We start from the raw sequence: 27,335 nt of genomic DNA, 5'->3' as shown, positions 1-27,335 counted from the left end.
TGACCCATTTAAGGTATACATCATTTTTTAGTATATTCCAAGCTGTGAAACCATCTCCATAATTAAATCTAGGTCACTTTCATCACTCCTCCATACTGCAAAAAAATCCCAGACCCATTAGTAGTCACTGTCCATTTCTGTATAATACCAGTCCTGGGCAACCTCAAATCTACTATATGTCTACACATTTGCCTATTCTGGACATTTCATATAAATAGAATCATATACTTTGTGGTCTTTTGTAACCAGTTTCTTATGATTAGCATAATGTTTTAAAGGTCCATCTATATTATGACATCTGTTAGTACTTCATTTCTTTTTATTGCTGAATAATATTCTATCTTATGGACATGTGACATTTATGTATCTATTCATCCATAGATGGATAATCAGGTTGTTTTCACTTTTTAGTTATTATGAATAATGCTACTGGGAACATTCATGTACATATCTTTGTGTGTATGTTTCCAATTCTCCCACATATGCCGAAGAGTGGAATTGCTGGGTCATACGGCAGCTTTGTTTAGTTTTTTTAGAAACCGCCAGACTACTTTCTAAATGACTGTACCATTTCACACTTTTATCACTAGCATGTGACGGTTCCAATTTCTCTACATCTTTATCCCACTTGTTGTCTTTTTTTATTTATTATAGTCCTCCTAATATGTCTTGATTGTTTTTTGTGTAGTGTGAAGAAAGGGCCAAATGTCACAACTCACTCTGGTAGCTACAAACAATGATTTAACAGTCTAGAATTAATTCATCAATTGTGTAACATACCTTTTCATTCTAGTAGACAGCAAACCTAGACATACTAGAGTAATTATATTTGCTGAATGAATATATCAAAGAATGCTAAAAGAAAGGATTGGAAAAAAGTGAGTAATACTTACAATTATTAACAAAGCATCACTTAACATATACTTTCAAAATGCAGAAGTAAGTTTAACCAATTTCCTAGGAAACCAGAGTTAAATCCCCATTTACCTTTTTAGCTCTTTCAGAAATAGTTGGTGCCCTCTGCAGTATTTTTTCTTGAAGAAATTCTTTATTCTGGAGAAGAAAAATAAATTTTTTTCTTACAAGTTTTACCAAACCAAAGAAACTGACACAGAAATATTCATTACAATTAAAGTAATTTTACATTACTACCACAGTTTCCCAATTTGGACAGAGCTTTAGTGTACTGAATGAACCAGGATCTATGAAAAGCTTGTTTTACCCTATATTCTTTGGGACCATGGTCCCACATTTCTAACTACAGCAAAATCCCACTTATCTGTTCTCTTTGGGAAATGAGATGTTTACTAATTCCGTAATAAACCCTGAAATAAGAGTTCAGTATTTTTCAAAGATTATATTTATAATGGCAAAAGTTAATATGCATTGTCCGTTATAAATTTAACCTGATGTTTAAATTAATTTATATGAAAAATAATTCTAGAGCATGTATCTTAATTACCAAAAATTATACAGATAATGCCCCCAGCTTTTATTTGATCTACCATCACTTTTCCAAACATTATCATTTAAGAAAAAGCAACTTTGGGCAGTGAATCTAATTTAGGTAACTGAGGAGTATCACATGAACATAAAATCAAAAGTAAGAATTTCCTACCTTTGCTTTTTGGAAAAATTTGTGCCTTAACAGTTCTGCTGCTGTTGGTCTAAAACCAGAAAAGAATGTTTTAATAGTTAATTCAAGTGTAACTGTGGGTTTCCATCTTCAAAAATGAAAACATGATTTCTTGAGCAGCAAGATAAAATCTCAGTGTTCTTCACTTTCCTTAACGGGCTAAAAAGCAAAAAGCAGGATAAACTAACTCGGTACAAGACACTGAGTAGAGAAGAAAACTCAAACAGAAATGTTGATTATAATTAATGTAGGTCCTTTGCAAAATTCATTAGTGAAATGTTTCTTTTGCAATCATGACTTCTTAGTGGCTTCCAAAATATTTGCTATTCTTTTCCCAAGAATATCATTTTTCAGGAAGACTAGATAATATTTACTTTAACAAGGCATAAAATATATTTAACTTCACAAAGAGGAAATGGACCAAATGAAGTCCTATGTCTCTTAACATATGCCTGCCTGCCAGCCTTCAACTTCAAGAGACTCTAAAAGTAATGTATATATTCTCCCAAATGAATCTCAACTCAGTTTTTAACTCAAATGTACAATTGGAATAAAGGCATCATCACTGTCAAATGTACAAACTTTTAGTATGACTGAGAATAAAGAATAAACAATCCTACACTTAAGAGACTGGATCTGGTACACTGCATATCTACCACATAACCCTCTCTAAGGTTCTGTATTATCTGGTCAAGCCCCTGAAGGCAGTGGTTCTTAAACATGACTGCATTATAATAGCTAGGACTTTCAAGACAAATCCTGACATCCAGGCTATATCCTGTACCAATTAAAGCAGAATCTGTGGGGGAAAACCCATGCACTGGTAGTTTTGAAAACTCCTCGGGTGATGCTAATGGGCACTCATGCTGGAGAACCAGAGCCTCAGAGGATTACTGTACAGATTAAGAGAACAGATGTAAAAGTGTGATACAAATTGAAAGTAGACATTACCCTTCCTATTTTCTCATTCAGTCAGGATTTCATTATATTCAACAGTTTGTACAACATTGCTTTTTATGATTCATCCCTTTCTTCTAGGATCATTTCTTTCTTTCCAAAGAATAATTTCTAGTTCTTGAAGTGGTAAAATGTGGCTGGAAACTCAATTTTTGTCTGAAAAAATCTTGATTCCATAGTTATTCTTGAATAGTAGTTTGACTAGATGGAGAATTGTGGGTTAACAGTTATTTTCTCTCAGCATTGTTCCAGCATATTCTGGCCCCTAGGCCTTTTCTGTTATTACTAAGAAAGTGGCAGTCAGTCTAACCTGCTATTTCTCAGTAGGTAATCTGCCCCCGTAGCTTGCATTTAATTAATTTAACACATGCTCTTTGCCTTTGTATCCGGTTTTGTGACCTGTGTACAAATGGAGAAAGGGAAATACTGCTTGGAATGCTGGGGGTGGGGTGGGGTGATTCTTTAATCTGAGGATATAGATATTTCATTAATTCTAGAAAATGCTCAGCCATTATTGCTTTTAATTTTGCTTCTCCCATTTTCTATCATCTCTCCTGTAAAGTCTATACATACATCTATATGTATAAACATGTGCGTGCACACACACTAAACCTTCCCATTCGATCCCCCATTCATCTTTCTTTTATATTTCCATTAACAAAAAATCTTTCTGTGTTGCATTCTGAGCAATTTCCTCAGTATACCGTAGTGTGATGAAGTTAAGAGCAGAAACTCCGTAGTTAAAACTGTATGGGTTGGAATTCTAGCTCCAACATTTATTAACTGTGTGACTTTGGGCAATGTCACATAACCTCTCTGTGACTCAGTTTCTTCATTTGTAAAACAGGAAATAACAGTGCCATCCTCACTGGTTTACTGTAAAAATTAAATTATATGTTGTGTTTATAAAAGTACTTGGTAACTTATCAGTAGTCAATAAATTACCTCTTTTTTGTTTTATTGGCTGTTCTGTTTAACAACCTACTGAAGTTGTTTTGTTTTTTTAACGTAGAAATGTTCTAAACAAGGTATAATTTTGGTTTACAAACTGGAAATAAGATGTTCTATAGCTTCTAGATATTTTTCTTTTATCTTTTAAAATAATTTTAGGCTTACAGAAGAGATACAAAGATAGCAGAGTTCCTATATAACTGTCACCAGCTTCCCTCAATGTTAACATTTTACATAACCATGGTATAATTATCAAAAAAGTTAACTAAAAATATTAACATTGCTACAGACTTTAAAACATTAATATTGGTACAATATTATAAACTACAGGCTTTATTTAGATTTCCTGAATTTTGCACTAATATCCTTTTTCTGCTCCAGGATCTAGCCATTTTACTTTTAGCTTTCATGTTTCCTTTATATCCTCCAATCTGTAAGACTTTCTCAGTCACCCCTTTCCTTACTCCTGAAGAGTGCTGTTAAGGGAGTTTATAGCACATTCCTCAATTTGGGTTTGTCTGATGTTTTCTCATTACAGACTGAAGTGAAAAATTTGGGGAAGGAATACCTCGGAGGTGATATGCCCTCTGCCTTTTATCATATCTGGGAGTATATAATCATCAGTTTGTCTTATTAGATGATGTTAAACTAGATCACTTGTGAAGGAGGTGTCCACCAGGTGTCTCCACGTTAAAGCTATTTTTCCTTTTTCATATTCTATTTATCAGAACACTAAGTCTAGTGTCAAGGGAATCTGCTAATTTTAAATTTTAGTTACTAGGAGCTCCATTTGTTTTGCGTTTTAGTCATAGTCATATTATTCTTTTTTATGGTTTTGATTTCCTCCATTAGGATTTTAATTATTTTAAACATACTTATAGTCTTTTCAGGTATCTTTGCATTATCCAAAGTTCTTGGAGCACTAATCCTTCTGCTTGCTGTGTTTGCTGATTCTAGTCTGCTGTTTGCTGACTCTAGTCTGCTGTGTATTTTATAATTTCAGCTTGAGATCTCTTCAGGGCATTACTTGCAGGAATCTCATCGATCTGGAATTTGGAACAATTCAAATGGTCCAGTTTTCTAATTGCTTCTGCCAGAAATAAAACTGGCTTGGCAATAATTTTTTTTTATTCTTTAATTTGGTGGGTTCCTGGATAATATGGGTCGTATAAATTCAGACTCTCAACTTATAGAATGTCCAGGTCAGAGGACTGGATTATTCAGGAGAGATTTGTGTTTTTGTGATGATGGTCACATATTTTGTCTTCTGGTTTGTCCTTTTACTCAGAAGGCTGACTTGAAAAGGTGCTAGCCATAAACAGGGATCTCAGTTCAGAACCCCCATTGGCTATGGCCCAATATTTCATTTCCAGCCCCCATGTGGAAGTTAGAAATCTAACCGAGCGTGTTATTAGAATGAAGAGTGTCCCACTGAGGGTAGCTACGGGATTAGCTCATGGTATTTCTTCTCTGAGTTAGGTCTTCCTTATTATTTCTAGCACTCAAGGGCCTCCCTTTAATTGCAAGCTTATCTCTGGATTTGGTTTTGTAAATTTGACAAATTTATTCAGCATTTCTAGGTTTTTGCAACAAAAGAATTGTTATTCTTGTCAATTAAGCAGAAGCAAAAGTGTTCCCTATCTTTTATACCAATTTATTCAGAAATAGGAAAAAAGTTCTAACAGCAGAGGTTTAAACTTTGCTACCTGTTTTCTTACCCTTTCCAATATTTCCAACAGTAAATTCTGAAGCCTCATGAAATATACTAAAGACATGACTAAGGATGTCAAATAAAATATTTATTTTTGTTATCATTAGAGAAATCAAAATTTAAAAATTCTCAGTGCTAAAAAAATGAGTGAAATATATATGTGAAATAGAAAAATGAGATACAGTGGAAACGGCCCTAGCTAAGGAATCAGAAATTTTTTTAATGAAGATTTTATTTATTTATTCATGAGAGACACAGAAAGAGAGGCAGAGACACAGGCAGAGAGGGAGGAGAAGTGGGCTTCATGCAAGGAGCCCAATGTGGGACTTGATCCCAGGAATCCAGGATCAGTCCCTGAGCCAGCTGTCAGAAGTTTTGGATTCAAGTCCCACCTCAATAACTAGGTAGAGGTGGTTGACCTCAAAGATAAAACACTGACTCAACGACTTCCTACATCTATTTGATTCTGTTTAATTCATAAAGATACATACCTTAGATTATCATATTTATTTACTTACTTGCCGTCCAATCTGTCTAGTGTTAACAAGTAAGTGCTTTGCATTTTTGGTCTACTCATTAAAATATCTTTCCAACAAGGCAATACATATGATTATTTGGCATTAGATATAACATTTGCTATGTGTATTTCTTTTATTATTAAAATTATAAACAGTATTAAAATAATTGCTTATGACTTTTAATACAAATTGAAAACAAGCTATCCCACTAACATGGGATTTTATTAACACAGAATTCACAACATATAAATTAAAAAAAAAGTTAACCAGGGCAACCCGGGTGGCTCAGCGGTTTAGCGCCACCTTCAGCCCAGGGCCTGATCCTGGAGTCCCGGGATCGAGTCCCACGTCAGGTCCCTGCATGGAGCCTGCTTCTCCCTCTGTCTGTGTCTCTGCCTCTCTCTCAATCTCTCTCTCTCTGTTTCTTATGAATAAATAAATAAAATCTTAAAAAAAAATTAACCAGGAAACATGAATTTTAGAATATGCCATATACTAAAAAGAAGGGAGAAAGTAATTCATTCATTTCCAATCTAGTTGTAACAGTCTCTCTATATTTTTTCTAAAGTTTGTATTCAAGTAGATATAAATATATTTGAATACGCACAAATAATTTACTTCACATGAATTTATGTATGTACTAGACTTCCCACAATGGTTTACAATATTAGATGAAGAGAAACATAAGCTTTAACTCATATTTTACCTTTTTTCTGGATCCTTTTGAAGGCACAATGAAATCATTTTCCTAAACGATTTTCCATATTTTTTCAGCATTTCTTTGTCTTGAACACCAGTTTCCAAAGAAGGAGGATCATTTTGTAGTGTCAGCATTAGAACCTGGAAGAATTTTCAATATAACATAAACTTCTGACAACTCAGTAAAGTATTATGGCCAGAAGTCTTCAGTATAGACAGCCTCTCAACACATAAGCAGTTCACTACTGGACTAGTTATTGGAACACAGAGTTATTTGGATATTTTCCACACAAATAATATCCTACATATAGCTGGCTTCCCAGGTGAAATGCCCACAAGGGCCCAACTGTATCAGCACTGAATGACCTTTAGTTAGAACACTTTCTTCATATCCTCTGTTTCCATTTTTATACTGCCAAACCATAAAAAAAATTTTAAATCACAACAAATAAAACTCAATCAAGTAATAAATAATAAAATAATAAAAATAAATAATAAATATATAAAGCCATAGCAAAATTAAAAATGTGATCTTGCTGATTTTATTTATTCATAGCTCTGTTTTAACGTGACCCCTTATAATCTGACCTTCTCTTCCAGAACTCCTCAGCCACTTCTATCACAGAAATCACTGATGATGCCTAGGTAACAGGCTTTTTTAGTTCTCACTCCTCCTACTTTCTCTGAAGTAACTGACAATTTTGATTATTCTGTCCATCCTAAGTCTCTTCCTTCTTTTTGACTTTCATGGTAACATACTAGCTTGATGCACGTAGGTATTAGTCATGAAGGTCATATTTATATAGTGGGATTTAGGGTGACTTTTTTATTCTGTGTGACTTTTTTATAAAAGCACAAGCCAATTTCCAAACACATAGTCAACAGTAAAGAATAAAAGGGGGCTGCAGTCAGAATTAATACATGCTTTTCAGATTCAATTTATATTTACTGAAATGATATCACTAAAGCATAGAGGTGTTTCTCATTCTGAGCAAACAGGCTAACATGTATGTCTGGGCTACAATTACAGGACTCACTGCCTGCATATAAACCTCATTTCCTCCCCCAACTCCTTTTAAAAAATAAACCATTCCTTTAGCCTCAAAATAGCTTCCCACTTAACAGTTTTAAAAACTCATCCTTCTCAAATCCATTTATTCCTAGGAGCAGGCTCTGAAAAGAAACTGGGACATGAGCTAGGGTGGTATTTTGACTATGAACTTCACCTTCATTGGGGGATACTTATGATAAGGAGCCGCCCCTGTGGCCAGTTCAATTGCTGTGATCCCGAAACTCCAGATGTCAGCTTTGAAATCATAGCCTCGGACCTGTAAAGAACATAAAGATGTACATGATTACTTTTAACACCCTAAAAGCACTTTAATGTAATTCAATTTATTTTTGTTAGTAATGTCTATACCCAATGTGGGGCTTGAACCCATGACCCTAAAATCAAGTGTAGTATGTCCTTCTGGCTGAGCCAGCAGGCACCTCTAAAAAGCACTTTTAAAAGGTACCTTCTAATATGTATCAAGAACCATGGAAGCATTCATAAGCTTTTTTTTTTTTAAGATTTATTTATTCATAATAGAGAGAGGCAGAGACACAGGCAGAGGGAGAAGCAGGCTCCACGCAAGGAGCCCGACATGGGATTTGATCCCAGGTATCCAGGATCACGTCCTGGGCTGAAGGCAGAGCTAAACGGCTAAGCCACCTGGGCTGCCCCATTCATAAGCTTTAAACCATGAAAATAATCTAGGTAAAAGCCAAAGGTACTTGATAACAGAAGAAAAAAAGAAAAAGCAATCTGAATGAACATTCCCCAACAAAGGGGAAATTATTAAGTATGGAATATTCACTTAAATGTTATATAGTCAACTAAAAGCTATGTAAATGAATTTTATATGAAAATATGGAAAACCACTCATGACACAGCATTTATGAAGAAAAAAGAACACAAAATTCTTCACAAGTTTTGATACTTATTACATAAGTATAAAATCTGTTTATTTTTTAGAAAAAGGATAGAACTAGAACATAATTATTAGGCAGTAGTGCTAAGTCTTTCGTTTTCCAAATTTTCTGATATGGTATTATCACCTGAATTTTTATAAATGAAAAAGGATACAAGGGGTATGAATATTTTCAAAGCTGATATCAAAATATTGCCAAATTTCTGTCCTTTTATACTGCCATGAAAACATTATAAAATTAAATATTTTCATTTTCTATTCTAAGCAACACAGAAGAAACAGGTAGGAGGAATGTATGCTTTGAGACCTGAAACTGAAGCTCCATATAATATGCTGCCTTGACATCTGGCAAAAGTAAGTGGGCCTCTAATGAACTAAATGCAAGTTCCCCTCCTCTCCCCAGTCTTCTAAGGATAAGGTCCCTTGCCCAACAACCCTGCTTATCAACTGGGCCAGGCCAAGTTCTTGCTCAGGCTTGAGTAGCAGATTTCAGCTCCCTAACAGCCCTCAGAATTATTCAAACAAGCCAGTCACCCTCACAAGGAATCTGGAAACCAAGAGGCACCTCACTCTCTTGATACTATAAAGGCTGTTTCCCATGGCAACTGTTTATTCACTCTCTTTCGGAGTGCGGCCCTCCGTGTGATGTGTAGTGTGCTCCTCCCCGCAGCTGTGTGTGTACATGACTAATACACTGCTGTCAGTCTCACCAGTCCGGTGTCAGGTGTTCAGCATCTGCAGAGTGGGAGTGCTTCCCACCAAAAGCATGAATACAGGTATTACATACAACAGAGTTAAAATTAAAAGTGAATTCAGTTCTCCATACTGACTTTGATATACTTAAAAGACATTTACGTAAAACGTCTATAGGAAGCTAGAAACCTCCATCTAGAGGCTTAGGAAATAAGACTGGCATGGATATAAGTTAGAAAACATAATAGGTGGGGGCCACCTGGTTGGTTCAGTTAGTAGAGCATACAATTCTTGATCCTGGGGTTGTGGGTTCAAGCTCCACCTTGGGTGTAGAAATTACTTAAAAATAAAAACTATAGGTGGGGGTGCCTGGATGGCTCAGTCAGTTAAGCATCCCAGTCTTGATTTTGGCTCAGGTGATGATCTCAGGGTCATGAGATCAAACCCTGCATTGGGCTCTGCACTGAGAGTCTGCTTATCCCTCTCCCTACCCCTCCATCCCTCTCCTGGCTCAGTCACGCTCCCTGTCTCAGAAAAATAAAACCTTAAAAAAAATCTTTAGGGGGGCAGCCCCAGTGGCGCAGCGGTTTAGCGCCGCCTGCAGCCTAAGGCGTGATCCTGGAGACCCTGGATCGAGTCCCACGTCGGGCTTCCTGCATGGAGCCTGCTTCTCCCTCTGCCTGTGTCTCTGCCTCTCTCTCTCTCTCTCTCTCTCTCTCTCTGCAACTCTATGAATAAAAAAAAAAAATCTTTCGGGGCACCTGGCTGGCTCAGTTTGTAGAGCACACAACTCTCAATCTCAGGGTTGAGTTTAAGCCCCCCACTGCTGTGGAGCCTACTTAGAAATGAATGAATGAATGAGCGAGTGGATAAATCTTTAAAAAGAGGACACAAAAAACTAAAAAGAAAATATAATAGGTAGGAAGTGGAGATAAGACTAACTAGTGAGAGAAGAATTTAAGAACGAGGTTCAGGGAAATAAAAGGAAAGGCAAAAAAAAAAGTCAGAGACACAGCCTGGCTCAAGAGGTAGGGGAAGAATGAGGAAACTACACTAGGGAAGCTAAAACGTAAGTAAAGGTGGAAATGATCAACTATTTCAAATGACAAGAGAACACTGTTGACAAGGAATAAGAAATAAGCACTGATTTGAGAATTAGCAGAGTTTCCGTAAGATGATTAGATGAGCAACATCCAACTGTAGTTGTTGGAGAACAAACAGGAAATGTGGTTGTGGGCAAAACTAGTCCTTCAAGAACCATAGCAGTGAAACTACATGTACAAAGATTAGGTCATTTAATTTGTAACACGGAAACTATTAAACCAATCTTCATTTTATTATTCCTTAGATCATATGTAGCATAAATCTTTAGTTTCATATATCATTTGTAAAGAGCTATCGGTTTGTATTTCCCAAAGTTCCCAAAGTTAACCTTGCACTCGTATCCTCTACTTTTCAAAGTTCCCATTAAGCCATTTGGCTTATACGAAAGATCTATGGTAGTACCTGTTTACGCCATCAAAAGAAATTGGAAGAGGATTTTCACTTTTACAAAAAAAGTGAAAATGACATTCGGTATTTGCTTTCTAGTCAGCTATTATAGAGGCAGTGCCCATACTGAGCAGTGAGACTGGTGTCACCCAGCTCCTTCCCAAGGAACTACACTCAGCATCAGGCCACCACAGCTTTCAACTGTGAGCATCTATGCTTTATCTCAATTTATTTTGTGTGTTCAATAGCAAGATACATTCTGTGGTATCAGAAAGGCCTAAATGAGGTTATTTTGGGGTCTAGGGATGCTATAAAATTTTTACAAATAAATTAGTGGTAATTGCTTCTTTGCTTTGTGCCATTTCAGCTTACAAAAGGTTTCACAGAACAAACTACTTTCCATTAGTAGGGGAACCTGTACACCAACCAAAAGCAGACACTACTCTGTTTTCCACCATTCTGCACAAAACCATACACCATTTAAAAGACAAAGTACCTGTTCCATAACTTCAGGTGCCATCCAGCAAGGAGTTCCAACAAAGGTCTTTCTCACTTTATTTCGGGTAATATCACCACCAGTTGCTAAAAAAGCACTAACCCCAAAGTCTGAAATAGATATAAGACCAAGGTATTAGAACACAGATGGGTAGGAAAATGACATAGTTCTACATACAAACATGACATTTTCTTTTTTCCACTGAAATTCTTGACTAAATTAAGGTCCCTCATTCCACTCTTCACCCTCACACATCACTATCTCAGTAGATTTTCCTCCTTGCTCCAATCCATTCTTATTAGCACCCTTCCAGACTAAAACTCTGTACCCATTACACAATAACTCCCCATTCTCCTTCTCCCTAGCCATTGGCAACCACCATTCTAGCTTTCTGCCTCTATGATTTTGAATACTCTAAGGACCTCGTATAAGTAAAATCATACAGTATTATTTGTTTTTTGTAGTTGGGTTATTTTACTTAGCATAATGTCCTTGATGTTTATCCATCTAGTAGCATTATTACAGAATTTGCTTCCTTTATAGGCCAAATACTATTCCATTGTATCAATTTTCCCAATACCACTTATGGAAGAGACTGTCCTTTCCCCATTGTATATTCTTCGCTATTTGTAAATAATACTGCTGTGATCATGCACATTTCTTTTCTTTTTTTTTTTTTTTTTGCACATTTCTTTTTGAGTTAGTGTTTTCATTTTCCTTGAATACCCAGAAGTGGAATTACTAGATAATACAACAGATCTATTTTTAATTTTCTGAGGCACCTCCATATTGTTTTCCACTAGCTGCACCAATTTACATTCCCATGGACAGCACATAAGGTACTGGTTTTTCCACATCCTTGCTAATGCTTGTTGTTTCCAGTCTTTTTGGAATAGAATAACCATTCTAACAGGTGTGAGATGTTATCTCGATGTGTGTGAGGATCTCATTTGTATTTCCCTAGTAATTAATGATGTAGAACATCTTTTCAATTTATCTGTTGGCAACCTGTATGTCTTCTTTGGAGAAATGTCTATTCAGATCTTCTGCCCATTTCTTAAATGGATTTTTCAGTTTTTGATATTGGGTTGTACAAATTCTTTATGTATTTTGGATACCAGTCCCTTACCAGATATATAATTCACAAATATTTTTTCCCACTCAGTAGGATGCCTGTTCATTTTGTTGATTTTCTTTGCTGTGCAGATATTTATTTTGATACTATTTGTTCATTTTTGCCTTAGTTACTTTTGCTTTTGGTGTCAGTTTCAAGACCTAGATCAAGGGGCCTGCCATCCATGTTCCCTAGGTATTTTATGATTTCATGTCTTACACTGAAGTCAATTTTTGCATATGATGTAAGATGGTGCTCTAGTTTCATTCTTTTATATGTGGTTGTTTAATCTTCCCAATATCATTTATTGAAGAGACTATCCTTTCCCCATTGTATACTCTGGACTCCTTTATGATAAATTGTTTGTTTGTGTGTGGGTTTGTATCTGGGTTTTCTAATCTGTACCACTGATCTATGTGAATGTTTTCATTCCAGTATTATATTGTTTAATTATTACAGCTTCACAAAATACTTTGAAATCAGGGAACATGATGCCTCCAGGTTTGTTCTTTCACAACATTGCTTTGGCTCAGGGATCCCTGGGTGGCGCAGCGGTTTGGCGCCTGCCTTTGGCCCAGGGCGCGATCCTGGAGACCCGGGATCGAATCCCACATCGGGCTCCCCGTGCATGGAGCCTGCTCCTCCCTCTGCCTGTGTCTCTGCCTCTCTCTCTCTCTCTCTCTGTGTGACTATCATAAATAAATAAAAATTAAAAAAATAAAGCCTATTATGGTTTTTAAAAAAAAAAAAACATTGCTTTGGCTCTTTGAGGTCTTTTATGGTTCCACACAAATTTTACAACTGTTTGTTCTATTTCTTTGAAAAGTGCCATTATAATTTTGATAGTAATTGCACTGAATACTACCTATATGGTTTTGGGTAGTATAGTCATTTAACAATACAAACTCTCCCAATTCATAAGCACAGAGTATCTATGTCTTCAACTTCTTTCTATAATGTCTTCTAGTTTCCATATACTGGTCTTTTACCTCTTTGGTTAAATTTATTCCTAGGTATTTTAGTTTTTTGATGCAACTGAAATTGGATTGTTTTCTTAATTTCTGATAGTTCATTATTAATGTACTGAAATGCAACAGATTTGCATGTACTGATTTTGTATTCTGCAACTTCACTAAATTTGATTATTCTAACAGTTTTCTGATGGAGCTTTAGGGTATGCTATATTTAGTAACATGTCATCTGCAAACAGTGACAGTTTTACTTCTTGCTTTCTAAATTGGATGCCTTTAATTTCTTTTTCTTGCCTAACTCCTCTGGCTAGTACTTCCAATACTATAGTGAGAATGGGCATCTTTGTCTTGCTCATGATCTTAAAGGAAATGCTTTCAGTTTTCTACCATTAAGTATAATGTTAGCTGTGGGCTTATCATACATAGCCTTTATTATGTTGAGGTATGTCCCTCTATACTGGCTTTATAGAGAAAAATAAATGTATGTTGAGTTTTGTTATATGCTTTTACTGCATCTGTTGAAATGATAATTTTTATCCTTCATTTTGTTAATGTGGTATATTATACTAATTTGCAGATTTTGAACAATCCTTGCATCCCTGACATAACCACTACATCAAGGTGGATGGTCCTTTTAATGTATTACCGAACTGAGTTTACTAATATATTTTTTTATGATTTTATTTATTTATTCATGAAAGACAGAGAGAGGCAGAGACACAGGCAGAGAGAGAAGCAGGCTCCTTGTGGGAAGCCCAATGCAGGACTCAATTCCAGGACCCCAGGATCACACCCTGAGCCAAAAGCAGACGCTCATCCACTGAGCCACCTAGGCGTCCCAAGTTTACGAATATTTTTGTTGAAGACTTTTGCATCTATGTCCATCAGAGTGATTTTCTTTTCTTGTGGCATTCTTGTCTGGTTTTGGTATCAAGGTAATGCTGGCCTCATAAAATATGTTTTAAAAAGTACCTGCCTCGGGCAGCCCTGGTGGCACAGCGGTTTAGCGCCACCTGCAGCCCAGGGTGTGATCCTGGAGACCTGGGATCGAGTCTCCTGTGGGACTCCCTGAATGGAGCCTACTTCTCCCTCTGCCTGTGTCTCTGCCTCTCTCTCTCTCTCTGTGTCTCTCATGAATAAATAAAAATAAAATCTTTAAAAATAAAAAAATAAAAAGTTCCCCCCTTACTATTTTTTGGAAGAGACTGTGAAGGATTGGTATCAATTCTTTCAATGTTTGGTAGAATTCACCAGTGAGGCTGTCTGGTACCGGACTTTTACTTGTTGGGAGGTTTATGATTCCTGATCCAATCTCTTTACTAGTAATTGGTCTGCTCAGTCTTTCTAATGCATCATGATTCAGTCTTGTAGGTTGTATGTTTCCAGAAATTTATCCATTTCTTCTAAATTGCCCAATCTGTTAGCATATAATTGTTCATAATAGTCTCTTGCCCTTTCTATAATATCAGTTGTAACTTCTCTTTCTTTTTTTTTCATTTCTCGTTTTATTTACTTAAATCCTTTTTCTTGGTGAATCTAAGCTAAACATTTGCCAATTTTGTTTATCTTTTCAAAGAACTAGCTTAATTTCAATGATCTTTTCTATTGTCATTATGTAGTCTCTATTTCATTTATTTCTGTTCTAGTCTTTGTTATTTCCTTCCTTCTGCTAACCAGGTTTCATTTTTTTCTTTTTTTGTCTAGTTCCTTGAGATATAAAGTTGCTTGAGACTTTATTTCTTGGGGTAAGCGTTATCACTATGAACTTCCCTCTTAGAACCAAGAAATAGGTGATTCAAGGGGTAGGGGGAAGAAATGCTTTTGATGCATCCAATAAATATGGTATGTTACATTTCCATTTTCATTTGTCACAAGGTTATTTTTTAGTTTCTTCACTGACCCATTGGTTGTTCAGTAGCATGTTGTTTAATCTCCAAATATTTGTAAATTTTCCCATTTTCTTTACATAAATTTCTAGTTTCATACCACTATAGAAAAAATGCTTGATTTGATTTCAGGCCTCTTAAATTTATTAACACTTATTTTGTGGCCTAACATATGATCTGTCTTGAAAAATGTTCCATGTGTACTTGAGAAAAATGTGTATTCTGTTGCTTTGGGATAGAATGTTTTATAAATGTATGTTAAGTCTATCTGATCTAACGTTATTGTTTAAAGCTGATGTTTCCTTCTTGATTTTCTGTCTAAATGATCTATCCACTGATTTAAATGGGAGTATTAAAGCCCCTTACTCTTACAGTATTACTGTTTATTTCTTCTATTAGGTCTAATAATATTTACTTTATATAATTAGATGCTTCCATGTTGGGTGCACAAATATTTACAGATGTTTTATCTTTTCAGACTGACCCTTTTATGAATATGTAATGCCTTTATTTATGGTCTTTGTTCTAGAGTCTACTTTGTCTGATACATCTACTTGACTTGTGATTTTTATCATTTGAATCTTCTTTTTCCCTAGTTCATCAAGGTAAAGGTTTGTCAATTTTGGTGATCTTTCAAAGAATCACCTCTCTACTGCTTTTCTTTTCTTTTCTTTTCTTTTTTCTACTGCTTTTCTAGTCTCTACTTCATTTCCTTTATCTCTTCTCTAAATTTTGTTATTTTCTTCCTTCTGTTAAGTGTTGGGTTTAGTTTTTCTAGTTCCTTAAGGCATAAAGTAAGATGGTTGGTTTGCTATCTTATTTTTTAAATAAAGTGTCTCTAGCTATAAACTTGCCCTTTGGCAATACTTTTGCTATGACCCATAAGTTCTGATATATCGTGATTTTGTTTTCATTCATCTCTAAGTATTTTTTAATTTCCCTTGTGAAACTTTCCTTTATCCATTGGTTGAGTGTGTGTGGTTTAATTTCTGCAAATTTGTAAAATTTTTAGTCATCTGCTATTAATTTCTAACTATCCACAGCGGTCAGATAAAGTATTTTGTATCTTTTAAAGTAGTAGTATCTTTTCAATATATCTTTTAATAGTATCTTTTAAAATCTGTTGGGACTTGGGGTGCCTAGGTGGCCCAGTTGGTTAAGCAGCCAACTCCTGGTTTCAGCTCAGGTTATGATCTCATGATCCTCCTGGGATCAAGCCCTACGTAGGGATCTACACTCAGCAAGGAGGAGTCTGCTTCAGGATTCTCTCACTCCCTCTCCCTCCCCCCACCCCCCCGGCTCATGCGCACTCTCTCTCTCTAAAATAAAGAAATAAATTTTAATAAAAATAAAATAAAATCTATTGGGACTTAATATGCAGTCTAACATGGTCTACACCATGTGTACTTGAAAAGAAGGTTTATCTTAATCCTGTTGAGTTGTTAGCTCTAGGTGTGTAGGGTATTGTATTAAGTCTTTTATTTCCTTAATCCTGCCTGTTGTATCCATTTTTGTGAATGGAATATTGAAGTCTCCAACTATTAATGTGAAGACTAGTTCTAGTTCTCCCTTCAGTTCTGTCAGTATTTCCTTCATATATTTTGTTGGTATGTTATTATGTGTACAAATAATAATTGTTATATCTTTTTGCTGTACTGAAACTTTATTAATAGGTAAAGTCTTTGTTTTGTAACCCTTTTTGACTTAAGGTTTATTTTCCCTGATATTAAAATAGCTACTCTGTTCTCTTTTGGTTACTATTTGCATGGAATAACCTTTTGCCATCCTTTCACTTTCAATGTATTTGTATCTGGGATCTAAAGTGAGTCCCTTATAGACAGTATATAGTTGGATTAAATATTATGATCTGTTTTGCCAATCTCTGTCTTTTGATTGGAGAGTTGATCCATTTACATTTGAAGCAATTGCTGATAAGGAAGGACTGACTTCTGTCATTGTCCTATTTGTTTCCCATATGTCTTTTTTTTTTTTTTTAATATTTTATTTATTCATGAGAGACACAGAGAGGCAGAGACACAGGCAGAGGGAGAAGCAGGCTCCATGCAAGGAGTCCGATGCGGGACTCGATCCCAGGAATCCAGGATCATGCCCTGAGCCAAAGGCAGATGCTCAACCGCTGAGCCACCCAGGCGTCCCTCCCATATGTCTTATTGCTTTTTTGTCTCTCATTTCCTGCATTACTTTTCTGTTCAGTTGACTTTTTGTTGTTAAATGCTTAGTTTTTTTCTCATTTCTTTTTGTTTATATTCCATAACTATTTATTTTTTGGTTACTAGAAATTACATTTAGCATTCTAAAGTTATAACACTCTAATATGAATTTATACTAGCCTAGGAGATGTCTGGCTGGCTCAGTCAATACAGCCTGCAACTCTTGATCTCGGGGTCATGAGTTCAAGCCTCATGTTGGATATAGAGATCACTTAATTGAAAAAACAAAAAGTATTTTTTTCCAAAAAAATCTTGAATTTATAACAGCCTAACTTCAGTAACACAAAATCTCTTCTTTCTAGCACTATTCCCACCCTTGCTGGTTACTCTCACAAAATTACATCTTAACACATTGTGTGCTCAAAACGGATGAATTGATTAACTCTTAAGTTCATTGGTCTCTTAAGTAGCAAACGTATTTTGGATTTACAAACTAGTTAACCGTAATACTCTTTTCTTTTCTTTCTTTTTTTTTTTTTTAGTAATGTAGTCATGTAGGAAAAAAGTGAAGTCACAAACCACTGTTAAAATAATATGAGCTTTTATACATGCCCATGTATTTACCTTTATAAGATCTTTATTTCTTCAAACTGCATCAAGTTACTGTCTAGTATCCTTTTGTTCCACTTTGCAGGACTCCTGTGAGCACTTCTTGCAGGCATATCTATCAGAAACAAATTTCTTCAGCTTTTGTTTATCTGGCAATGTCTTGATTTATTCCTCACTTTCAAGGATAGTTTTACCAGATATAGGATTCTTAACTATGTTTTCTTTTACTGCTTGGAATACATTGGCCCACTGCCCTCTGGCCTCCAAAGTTTCCAATGAGACATCTGCTGACAGCCATATTGAGGATCCCTAGTATGTGATGAGTCACTTCTATCTTCTTGCTTGTAAGATTCTTTTTCTTTGGCTTTCATAAGTTTGATTATAAGGTACCTCTGTAGATCACTTAGAGCTCATCTTACTTGGAGATCACTGAGCTTCTTGGATATTTATTTATATTCATATTTTCCATAAGTTTCAACAGTTTACAGCCATTATTTATTCAAATATTCTCTACCATTTCTCTCTCATCCTTCTGGAACTTCCCACATGTATACTGGTCTGCTTGATGGTGTCCAACAGGTCCCTTGAGCTCTGTTCACTTTTCTTCTATCTTTGTCCTTTCTTCCCTTAGACACTGTAATTTCCATTTTCCTGCCTTCAAATTCATCAATTCTTTTTTCAGCCAGTTCAAATCTGCATTTGCATCCTTCTAGTAAGCTTTTCACTTCATAATACAAACTACTGTACCTTTTAGCTCCAGAATCTTTTTTGTTCTTAGGTTCTTTTTCCTTATTGGTAGTTCCATTTTATCCATACTTGTTTTCTTGGGTTTATTCATATCTTCCTTTAGTTTTGTTAGTAGATCTCTTATCAAAGTTTTTTCAGAGACCATTTTTATTATTCGTTTCCTTTGAATGGACTATACTTTACTGTTTCATTGAATACCCTGTGATTTTTTGTTGAAAATTGGACAATTGAGTCTAACAATGTGGTTCTTCTAGAAATCAGATTATCTCCCTCACCCAAAGTTTGATGCTTTTTTTTGTTATTGTTTTTATTTTGGTTGTTATACATTATTTCTGTGTCAAGCATCAGCCTGAAGTATAAGCAAGCTCTTCTTAGGACTTTTCTGCACCTTTTCCTGGCATATGCAATCATTTTCCAGTTTTCCCCACCAATGTAGTTATTTTTTAATGTCTGGCTCCAAAAATGGGAAGAAGAGAAAAAATGAAGGGAAGGAAAAACAGGTGTTGCTCTATTAAGTCCCCTAGAGGGGAGGGAGTGCCACAACAATGGTTGTCTGCCTCTTTATCTGTACCAATGTGATCAGAAGCAGCAATCAATGATCAGAGCACAGATCCATGATATTTGGAAGACAGGGTCCATTTTGCCCACTGTGGGTTCTAAAAGTTCTGTGCAAGTTGCTCCAAAAACAGGTGCCCAGCTACCTGCCAGGAGACTGATGGCTGGGGGATATATAGCTCTGAAATTGATTGAAATTAACTGCAATTTATCTTCTAAGTCTTCTCCTAGAACTTACATACCTTCTGAGGAACTACAAAATTATAGAACAGTTATATCAAACAGATTCTGCTGGTTTAGTTGTCGTCTAGCTGTGGAGAGATTCCAGGTGCTTTCCACTTCACCATCTTCCCAGAATCCTCTCTTCTTTAGTTTTTTGCCACTTGGGTTTACTTTTCTAAACAATATAGCTTACTTGTGCTTGGTTTTGAACCTATATAAACGAATTCATATGCTATATATTCTATTTTGACTGTTTTCTTTCACCTTATCTTTTTATACCTTATTAATGCTTTTGAATGTAGTTGTAGTTCCATCTACATTCATCACTATATAGTATTCTAATACATATATTAACCATAATTTATTTATATTTATCCATTCTATAAGGATGTTGGACTGTTTCAAACTTTTAATGCTTATGAGCACTATGGCACATATAAGCATCATTTTCTCTAGGCCATACACCAAGAAGCCAAAGTTTTAGGGTATGCATACTTCAACTTAATATAGTGTTTGCACTAATTTATTCTCCCACTATAGGAATATGAGATTTTTCTTTGCTCTGCAATGACACTAACAACTGTGGTGTCAGATGTTTTTGCCTGTCAGCCAATATAACTTGGCATCCCAATGTTATTTTACAAGCATACCTTGTTTTTTACTGCTTCACCTTACTTAGACTTCACAAATACTGTGTTTTTTAAAAACTGAAGGTCTATTGCAACCCTGCTTTAAACAAGTCTACTAGCACAATTTTTCCAACATTTGCTTCCTTCTTGTCTCTGTCACATTTTCGTAACCCTTGCAATATTTCAAAATTTTTCATTATTATTGTATTTGCTATGGTGATCTGTGATTAATGATTTTTTATGTTACTACTGTAATTGTTTTGGGGGCACCTCAAACCAGGCCCTTGTAAGATGGCAAACTTAATAAATGTTGTGTGTGTTTTAAATGCTCCACCAACCAGCCATTCTCCCGTATCTTTCCCTCTCCTTCAGGCCTCCCTATCCCCTGACACACAACAATATTTAAATTAGGCCTTTTTTTCTTTAAAGATTTTATTTAATTTTTCAGGGCGCCTAGGTGGCTCAGTTGGTTAAGCATCTGCCTTCAGCTCAGGTCATGATCCCAGGGTTCTAGGATCAAACCCCGCATCAGGCTTCCTGCTCAGCAGACAGCCTGTTTCTCCCTCACCCTCTGCCTGTACTCCCCTTACTGTGAGTGGTGTCTCTCTCTCTATCTCTGTCAAGTAAATAAGCAAATTAAAAAAATATATATTTTATTTTTTCATGAGACACACAGAGAGAGAGGCAGAGACATAGGCAGAGGGAGAAGCAGGCTCCATGCAGGAAGCCCAATGTGGGACTTGAACTCGAGACCCTGGGATCACGCCCTGAGCCACCCACCCAGGTGTCCCTAAATTAGGCCAATTAAAAACCCTACAAGAGCCTCTGAGTGTTCATGTGAAAGGAAGAGTCATATAGTCTCTCTCTTTAAATCAAAAGCTAGAAATGATTAAGCTCAGTAAGGAAGGCACGTTGAAAGCCAAAGTGGGCAAAAAGCTAGGCCTCTTGTACCAGTTAGGCAAGTGGTGAATGCAAAGGAAAAGTTCTCGAAGAAAATTAAAAATTCTACTCCAGTGAACATACAAATAAGAAAAGCAAAACAGCCTTATTGCTGATATGAAGAAAGTCTTAGTGGTCTGGACAGAAAATGAAACCAGCCATTCCCTTATGCCAAAGCCTAATCCAGAGCAAGACCCTAATTCTCCTCAATGTTAGGAAGGCTGAGAGAGGTGAGGAAGCTGCAGAAGAAAAGCTCAAAGCCGGCAGAGGTTGGTTCATGAGGTTTAAGGAAAGAAGCCACCTCCATAACATAAAAGTGCATGGTAGAGCAGCAAGTGCTGATGTAGAAGCTGTAACAAGTTATCCAGAATATCTAACTAAGTTAATACATGAAAGTAGCTACACTAAACAACAGATTTTCAATGTAGACAAAACAGCCTTCTATTGGAAGAAGATGCCATCTTGAACTTTTTTAGCTAGAGAGGTCAATACCTAGCTTGAAAGGACATGCTGATTCTCATGTTTAGGGTTAATGCAGCTAGTGACTTTAAGCTGAAACCAATGTTCATTTACTAGTCCATAAATTCTAAGGCCCTTAAGAATAATGCATAATCTACTCTTCCTGTGCTCTATAAATGGAAGAATAAAGCCTGAATGACAGCACGTCTGTTTACAACATGGGTTTACTAAATATTTTAAGCCCACTGTTAAGATCTACTGCTTAGGGGAAAAAAAGATCCATTTCAAAATACTACTGCTCACTGGGGTGCCTGGGTGGCTCAGCTGGTTAAACATCCAACTCTTGGTTTTGACTCAAGTTATGATTTCAGGGTCATGAGATCGAGAACCATGTTGGGCTCTGCACTCAGCACAGCATCAACTTTGAGATTCTCTCCCTCTCCCTCTGCCCATATGTATTTGCTCTAAAATAAAATCTTTAAAAAAATATTGACAATACCTGGTCACCTAAGAGCTCTGAAGGAGTCGTACAATGAAGTTAATATTGTTTTTATGCCTGCTAACACAGCATCCATTCTGCAGCTCATGGATCAAGGGGTAATTCTGACTTTTAAGTCTTATTACTTGGGATACCTGGGTGGCTCAGTGGTTGAGCGTCTATCTACCTTCAGTTCAGGGCATGATCCTGGGGTCCTGGGATCTAGTCCCATATCAGGCTCCCCATGAAAAGCCTGCTTCTCCCTCTGCCTATGTCTCTGCCTCTCTCTCATGAATAAATAAATAAAATCTTAAAAAATAAGTCTTATTATTTAATAAACACATTCTATAAGGCTAGTGATTCCTCTACTGGATCTGGGCAAAGTAAACCCAAAATCTTATGGCAAGAATTCACTCTTCAAGATGCCATTAAGAACATTCATGATTCATGAGAAGAGGTCAAAATATCACATTAACAGGAATTTGGAAGAAAGTGATTCCAACCCTCATGGACTTTGAGGGGTTCAAGACTTTAGTGGAGGACATAGCTACAGATATGGTGTAAATAGCAAGAGAACTAGAATTAGAAGTGGTCCCTGAATATGTGACTGAACTGCTGCAATTTTGTGATAAAACTTGAACAAATGAGGAGTTGCTTCTTATAGATGAGCAAAGAAAGTGTTTTCTAGAGATAGAATCTATTGCTGGTGAAGATGTGTGAAGATTGTTGAAGTGACAACAAAGGATTTAGAATATTACATAAACCTAGTTGATAAAGCAAGATTTAAGAGGACTGACTCCAATCTTGAAAGTTGTTCTTTTGTGGGTAAAACAGCACTGCATGCTACAGAGAAATCATTTATAAAAAGAAGAGTCAACTGCTGCAGCAAATGCCATTGTTATTTTATTTTAAGAAACTGCTACAGCCACTTCAGCCATCAGCAGCTACTACCTTGATCAATGAGCAGCCATCAACATGGTGACAAGACCCTATGCCAACAAAAGGATTATGACTCACTGAGAGCTCAAAGGATGGTTGGCATGTTTTAGCAATAAAGTATTTTTAATTAAGGTATACTTTTTTTTTTTTTTTAGAAATACTGCATTGTGCATTAAATAGGCTTTAGCATAGTGTAAACGTAACTTTTATGCACACTGGGAAACCAACAAATTCATTTGATTTGCCTTAAAGCAATATTGGTTTTACTGTGGTGGTCTGGAATCAAACCCACAATATCTCCGAGGTATGTTTGTACTAGGCACTTAACTGATTATTAGTATAAGGCTGAATGCCTTTTATTACATTTATGTTTTGATGTCTTCATTTGGGAAGTCTTCTCATTTTTTATCTGATTTTTCTTAATGAATTCTTCTAAATTTGAGCCCTACATCCATTATTCATGCTGCAAATATCTTCTCTATTCTGTGGTTTGTCTTTTTGCTTATTAATGATGATTAACCATTTGCCCCTCTTTCAATAAACAGAAAATGTGAATTTTATTTTATTTTTTTTAAGATTTTATTTATTCATGAGAGACACAGAGAGAGAGAGAGGCAGAGACACAGGCAGAGGGAGAAGTGGGCTCCATGCAGGGAACCCGATGTGGGACTTGATCCCAGGACCCCAGGATCATGCCCTAAGCCGAAGGCAGACACTCAACCGCTGAGCCACCCAGGAGTCCCTAGAAGCTGTGAATTTTAAAAGAGCCAAATTTATCAATATTTTCTTTAATGCTAAAGCATTATGTGGCTTCATTAAAATACTTCCTAGGTTGAGACATGAAGGAAGATGTGCATCTAAATTATCCTCTAAAGCTGAAGAAGTAAGTTATGGTCTGGGTGATTATCTTCCTCCTGTCAAACACCTGACTGTCCCAGCAGTGTGGGAGGGACCAAGCCAAGGCCTTCTCAGATGAGCAACTTACTCAACAATCCTGCTGTAAGGCCACTCTAGAGTCTCAGCCTGGAGGAGGGGTATTTCACCAGCATAGCCACCTCTGGCAGGCCTCGGACTTACCATATCTTATCCTCTACTGGATCTGGGCAAAGTAAACTGAAAACCTTCTGGAAAGAATTCACTATTCTAGATGCCATTGAGTGGCATAAGTAATAAGATATCCTATCTTATCTCTTCGGCTCTGAATCTACCAAATGTGCACTTGCACCTCTCAAATGCCTCCTCCTCACTGGCAAATACCCCAATCACCCCATGACAGAAGTAGCTCTGTATCACCTCTCTCACCAGATACTAAAGCATATTAATTTATAAACACAGTGAGGTTTCTTGACTACTTTTCCTTCAAAGGAAAGCAAAGACTGCTATGAGAACCCATAGAAGATGACTCCTGGGGGTAAGGAGTGATAACTGGAAGGTAATGACTAGTGGACAGAGAAAAATGTCAGAGATCAACAATGAAGGATAAATAGTGGAAGGTATCTTGAGAATCAGCAGGGATGTGCCAATATAGGATGCTTGGCTAGACAGAGTCCAGGCACTAGAAGAGAAAACTGGCTCTGAAAACACAAAAGATAAATAAGGTAGTTCTACCGACCATTAAATCAAAATAAAAAGAAATACTAATCATTACCTGCAATCTGTACTGAGCCATCTTCTCCAAGAAGAATATTTCCAGCTTTCACATCTCTTTAAGGAAAAAAAAAGTTATACATTAAAAAACACCTATTCTTTGGAGTCACATAATTTAAGCAATTGTTTACTGTATTCACACAACACTGGCAATATTTAAATACTCTATTTTACATTAAGGAAAATTAAGGTCAATAGTAAATTTTTTTTTAATTTTAGTCACTTTTACTAGAATCTAAATATTAAAAACAGAAAGTTACAATAACAGATATCTTTTTACTATAAAATTCAGAAAATCCAAGATGATTAAATACTTGACTGGGATACCAGTGGCCAAAGAATGTGACCCTTCATGTAACATCACCTAATTCCACTTTTTGAAATACACTGATTTTTTTTCTACATCCTAATACATGGTCAAAATTTTTAAATGGTCAGTATGGGTTAAAAACAGGAACTATTCTCTGCCTGAGGCATAAAAATAGATATAAATTATTCAAACATTCTTTTTATTTTTATTGGTAACTATCTATAATTCAAATAGAGCATGGACACATTCTTGTTATAAAAACCTAAACATCACTGAAAAGCCCTAAGTCCCTTTGACTACCATTCTGAAGCCTAGTATTCTCTTCAAAATTTTCAACTATTAACAGTCCAGTCAATAGAATATGTTCTTGTGACATATCTGGGCTCTTCTTCCAACATAAATGGTATCATGCTACCCAATCAAATCTACAACTTGTTTTTCTCATGCGACAATATGTTAGCAGTATCTGGCAAAATTTAAAACCCCTAAATCTCATGAGTAGCGAATCCAACTTCTTAATAACCTAGAGAAACCCCTACATTGTACAAGGAATGTACAAGGAAGCCACTACAGCATTGCTCATAATAATAAACCAAAAATGGTAACAACCTAGAAGGCCAACAGCAGCAGAAAGGTTGAACAAATTTTGTTATAGCTATAAAATGCAATAAGGTCAATCAACATGTTATACCCTGGAATACTGTCTAATACACACTACTAAGTGAACAAATCAAGTAAGAGGATAGTGCATTTTGTAGGACACCATTAATGTAAAACACACACACATACATACATACATACATACACACACACACACACACACACACACACACACACACACTCTTTCCACATATACCAAATGATAGCAATGAATGGTTCCTTCTTTGGAGAGGAATGAAATTGGAGTCAAGGGAAACAGTGTTTGAATATCTTGTGGAAATACAATCATGTATTTATTTTGTGATTAAAAATAAATATATAATTAAATAAACAAAAGAGAGCCAGTCTTTGAAGCTAGACAAGAAAGAAGAGCAAGGCTAGCTCATGGAGGAAGGCTTTGTCATGAAAAGGAACCAGCTTGTAAAAAGCAAAACACTTCATCCTTTCCCTGTGTCTTTAGATATGACCATTCCTTGGGGGGGAAAAAACAACAATGGTTTTACAACTGTGTCTAGCAGGTTCACCAAACTACAGTATACAATACTTTTCTTGAATGCATACTGAAGCATAAGGTAATCATGTTACTGAGTATTCTTCACTGCTTATAAATCCAAGCAATTTACAGGACATTTCTCCCAGAAGTTGACTTAGAGTGGAGGCAGACTAAGTCTACTCTATTAACATAAAGTCTCTGACTCCAGATACTACAAGCAGGAGAAAACTGAGGACCTTCTCTTCCCTTGATGACAAAAATATCCAACTGAGTCATCCATGAACCTTTATATCATTAAGCTTATCTGAACCTTCATATCATTGAGCTTATCTGGAATGACACCAAAAACTCAAAATGTATAGTCAGTTCCTCATTTGTGTTTCTGCAGCACAGTGTTAGCATAGACTACAAAAATACAATTATATTCTTGGAGCTGTCTCTTTCACCATAAGCTAAGATCTGGACCTGTACTTGAACAGATTCCTGTATCACCTGCACTTACTTAGCATTATGATTAGTATATAGGAAGCATCCCCCAGATATCCATCAAAAAGATTTAAATAAACAGATACAATCTTCCTCAAATCCTTTTCCAGGGATAAGTGGAATATTAAATTAAATGGATGAATGTATAAATCCAACTAAATAACAAAATAAAACTGGACTATTCTCTTCTCACCATCCCAAACTTCAATTCCCACCTCCTAATTCTGTTGCAAAGGTTAAGGTTATAAACTAATACACCTGCAGTCAAACAAGACAACCTAACTATTCAGTAACAGGAGATCAGTTAAACTGTGGTGTATCTATATAATGAAATACTATCCATAGGAATGAATATATAAGATAATGTGGAAAAACCACCAAACATATTAAGTGAAATAATATTATGTGTGTATATTGCATTGTCTTTTTTTATTTTTAAGAAGAGAGAAGAATATGCATACAATGTGTTCATATTGGCATAAAATCTCTCCCAAAGGAGTCACAAGAAAATGGTAAGAAGTGATTCCCTTTACTGCCCTGGCCCCCCCACCCTGCCCCTGCTGTTGTTTGTGCTTTTGAAGAGTGTTAAATTATGGAAGCCCCTCGGGGCCCTCCCTGTCCCCCAGGACCTCTTATTTATACTAAAGTTCCCTGTTTTCAAAAAAAAAAAAAAAAAAAGGAAGTGATTCCCTTTAGACCAGGGTACTAGAGGTTCAGGAAAGAAAGAAGATTTTTTAAAGAATATCTTATTTTTTTAGAACAGTTTTAGATTTACACAGGAAATGAGAAGATAGTGCAAAGGAGTTTCACTACACTTTACAGTTTCCACTGTTGTTAACATCTTACATTTGTATGGTACTTTTACTACATGTAATGAGATCAGTACTGATGCATT

The 27,335-nt window shown here is 36.1% G+C and overlaps 1 protein-coding gene across 2 annotated transcripts in view; it reads right to left on the bottom strand.

The window, feature by feature from the left end:
* The window catches only part of OXSR1 (oxidative stress responsive kinase 1), a 97,433-nt gene that overhangs the window by 22,071 nt on the left and 48,027 nt on the right, over positions 1–27,335 (bottom strand). For both annotated transcript variants that reach the window (XM_055321221.1, XM_055321220.1), the window contains exons 5-10: positions 24,493–24,548; positions 11,126–11,235; positions 7,699–7,800; positions 6,480–6,613; positions 1,619–1,667; positions 988–1,053 (exon numbers count right to left, since the gene is read on the bottom strand). In XM_055321221.1, coding sequence (XP_055177196.1) covers positions 988–1,053; positions 1,619–1,667; positions 6,480–6,613; positions 7,699–7,800; positions 11,126–11,235; positions 24,493–24,548 — 517 coding nt within the window. The remainder of the gene's footprint in view (positions 1–987; positions 1,054–1,618; positions 1,668–6,479; positions 6,614–7,698; positions 7,801–11,125; positions 11,236–24,492; positions 24,549–27,335) is intronic.

The sequence above is a fragment of the Nyctereutes procyonoides genome, unplaced genomic scaffold (genome assembly GCF_905146905.1).
Source record: "Nyctereutes procyonoides isolate TBG_1078 unplaced genomic scaffold, NYPRO_anot_genome, whole genome shotgun sequence".
NCBI classification, from domain to species: Eukaryota; Metazoa; Chordata; class Mammalia; order Carnivora; family Canidae; genus Nyctereutes; species Nyctereutes procyonoides.
This window is presented reverse-complemented; position numbering and strand designations above follow the sequence as displayed.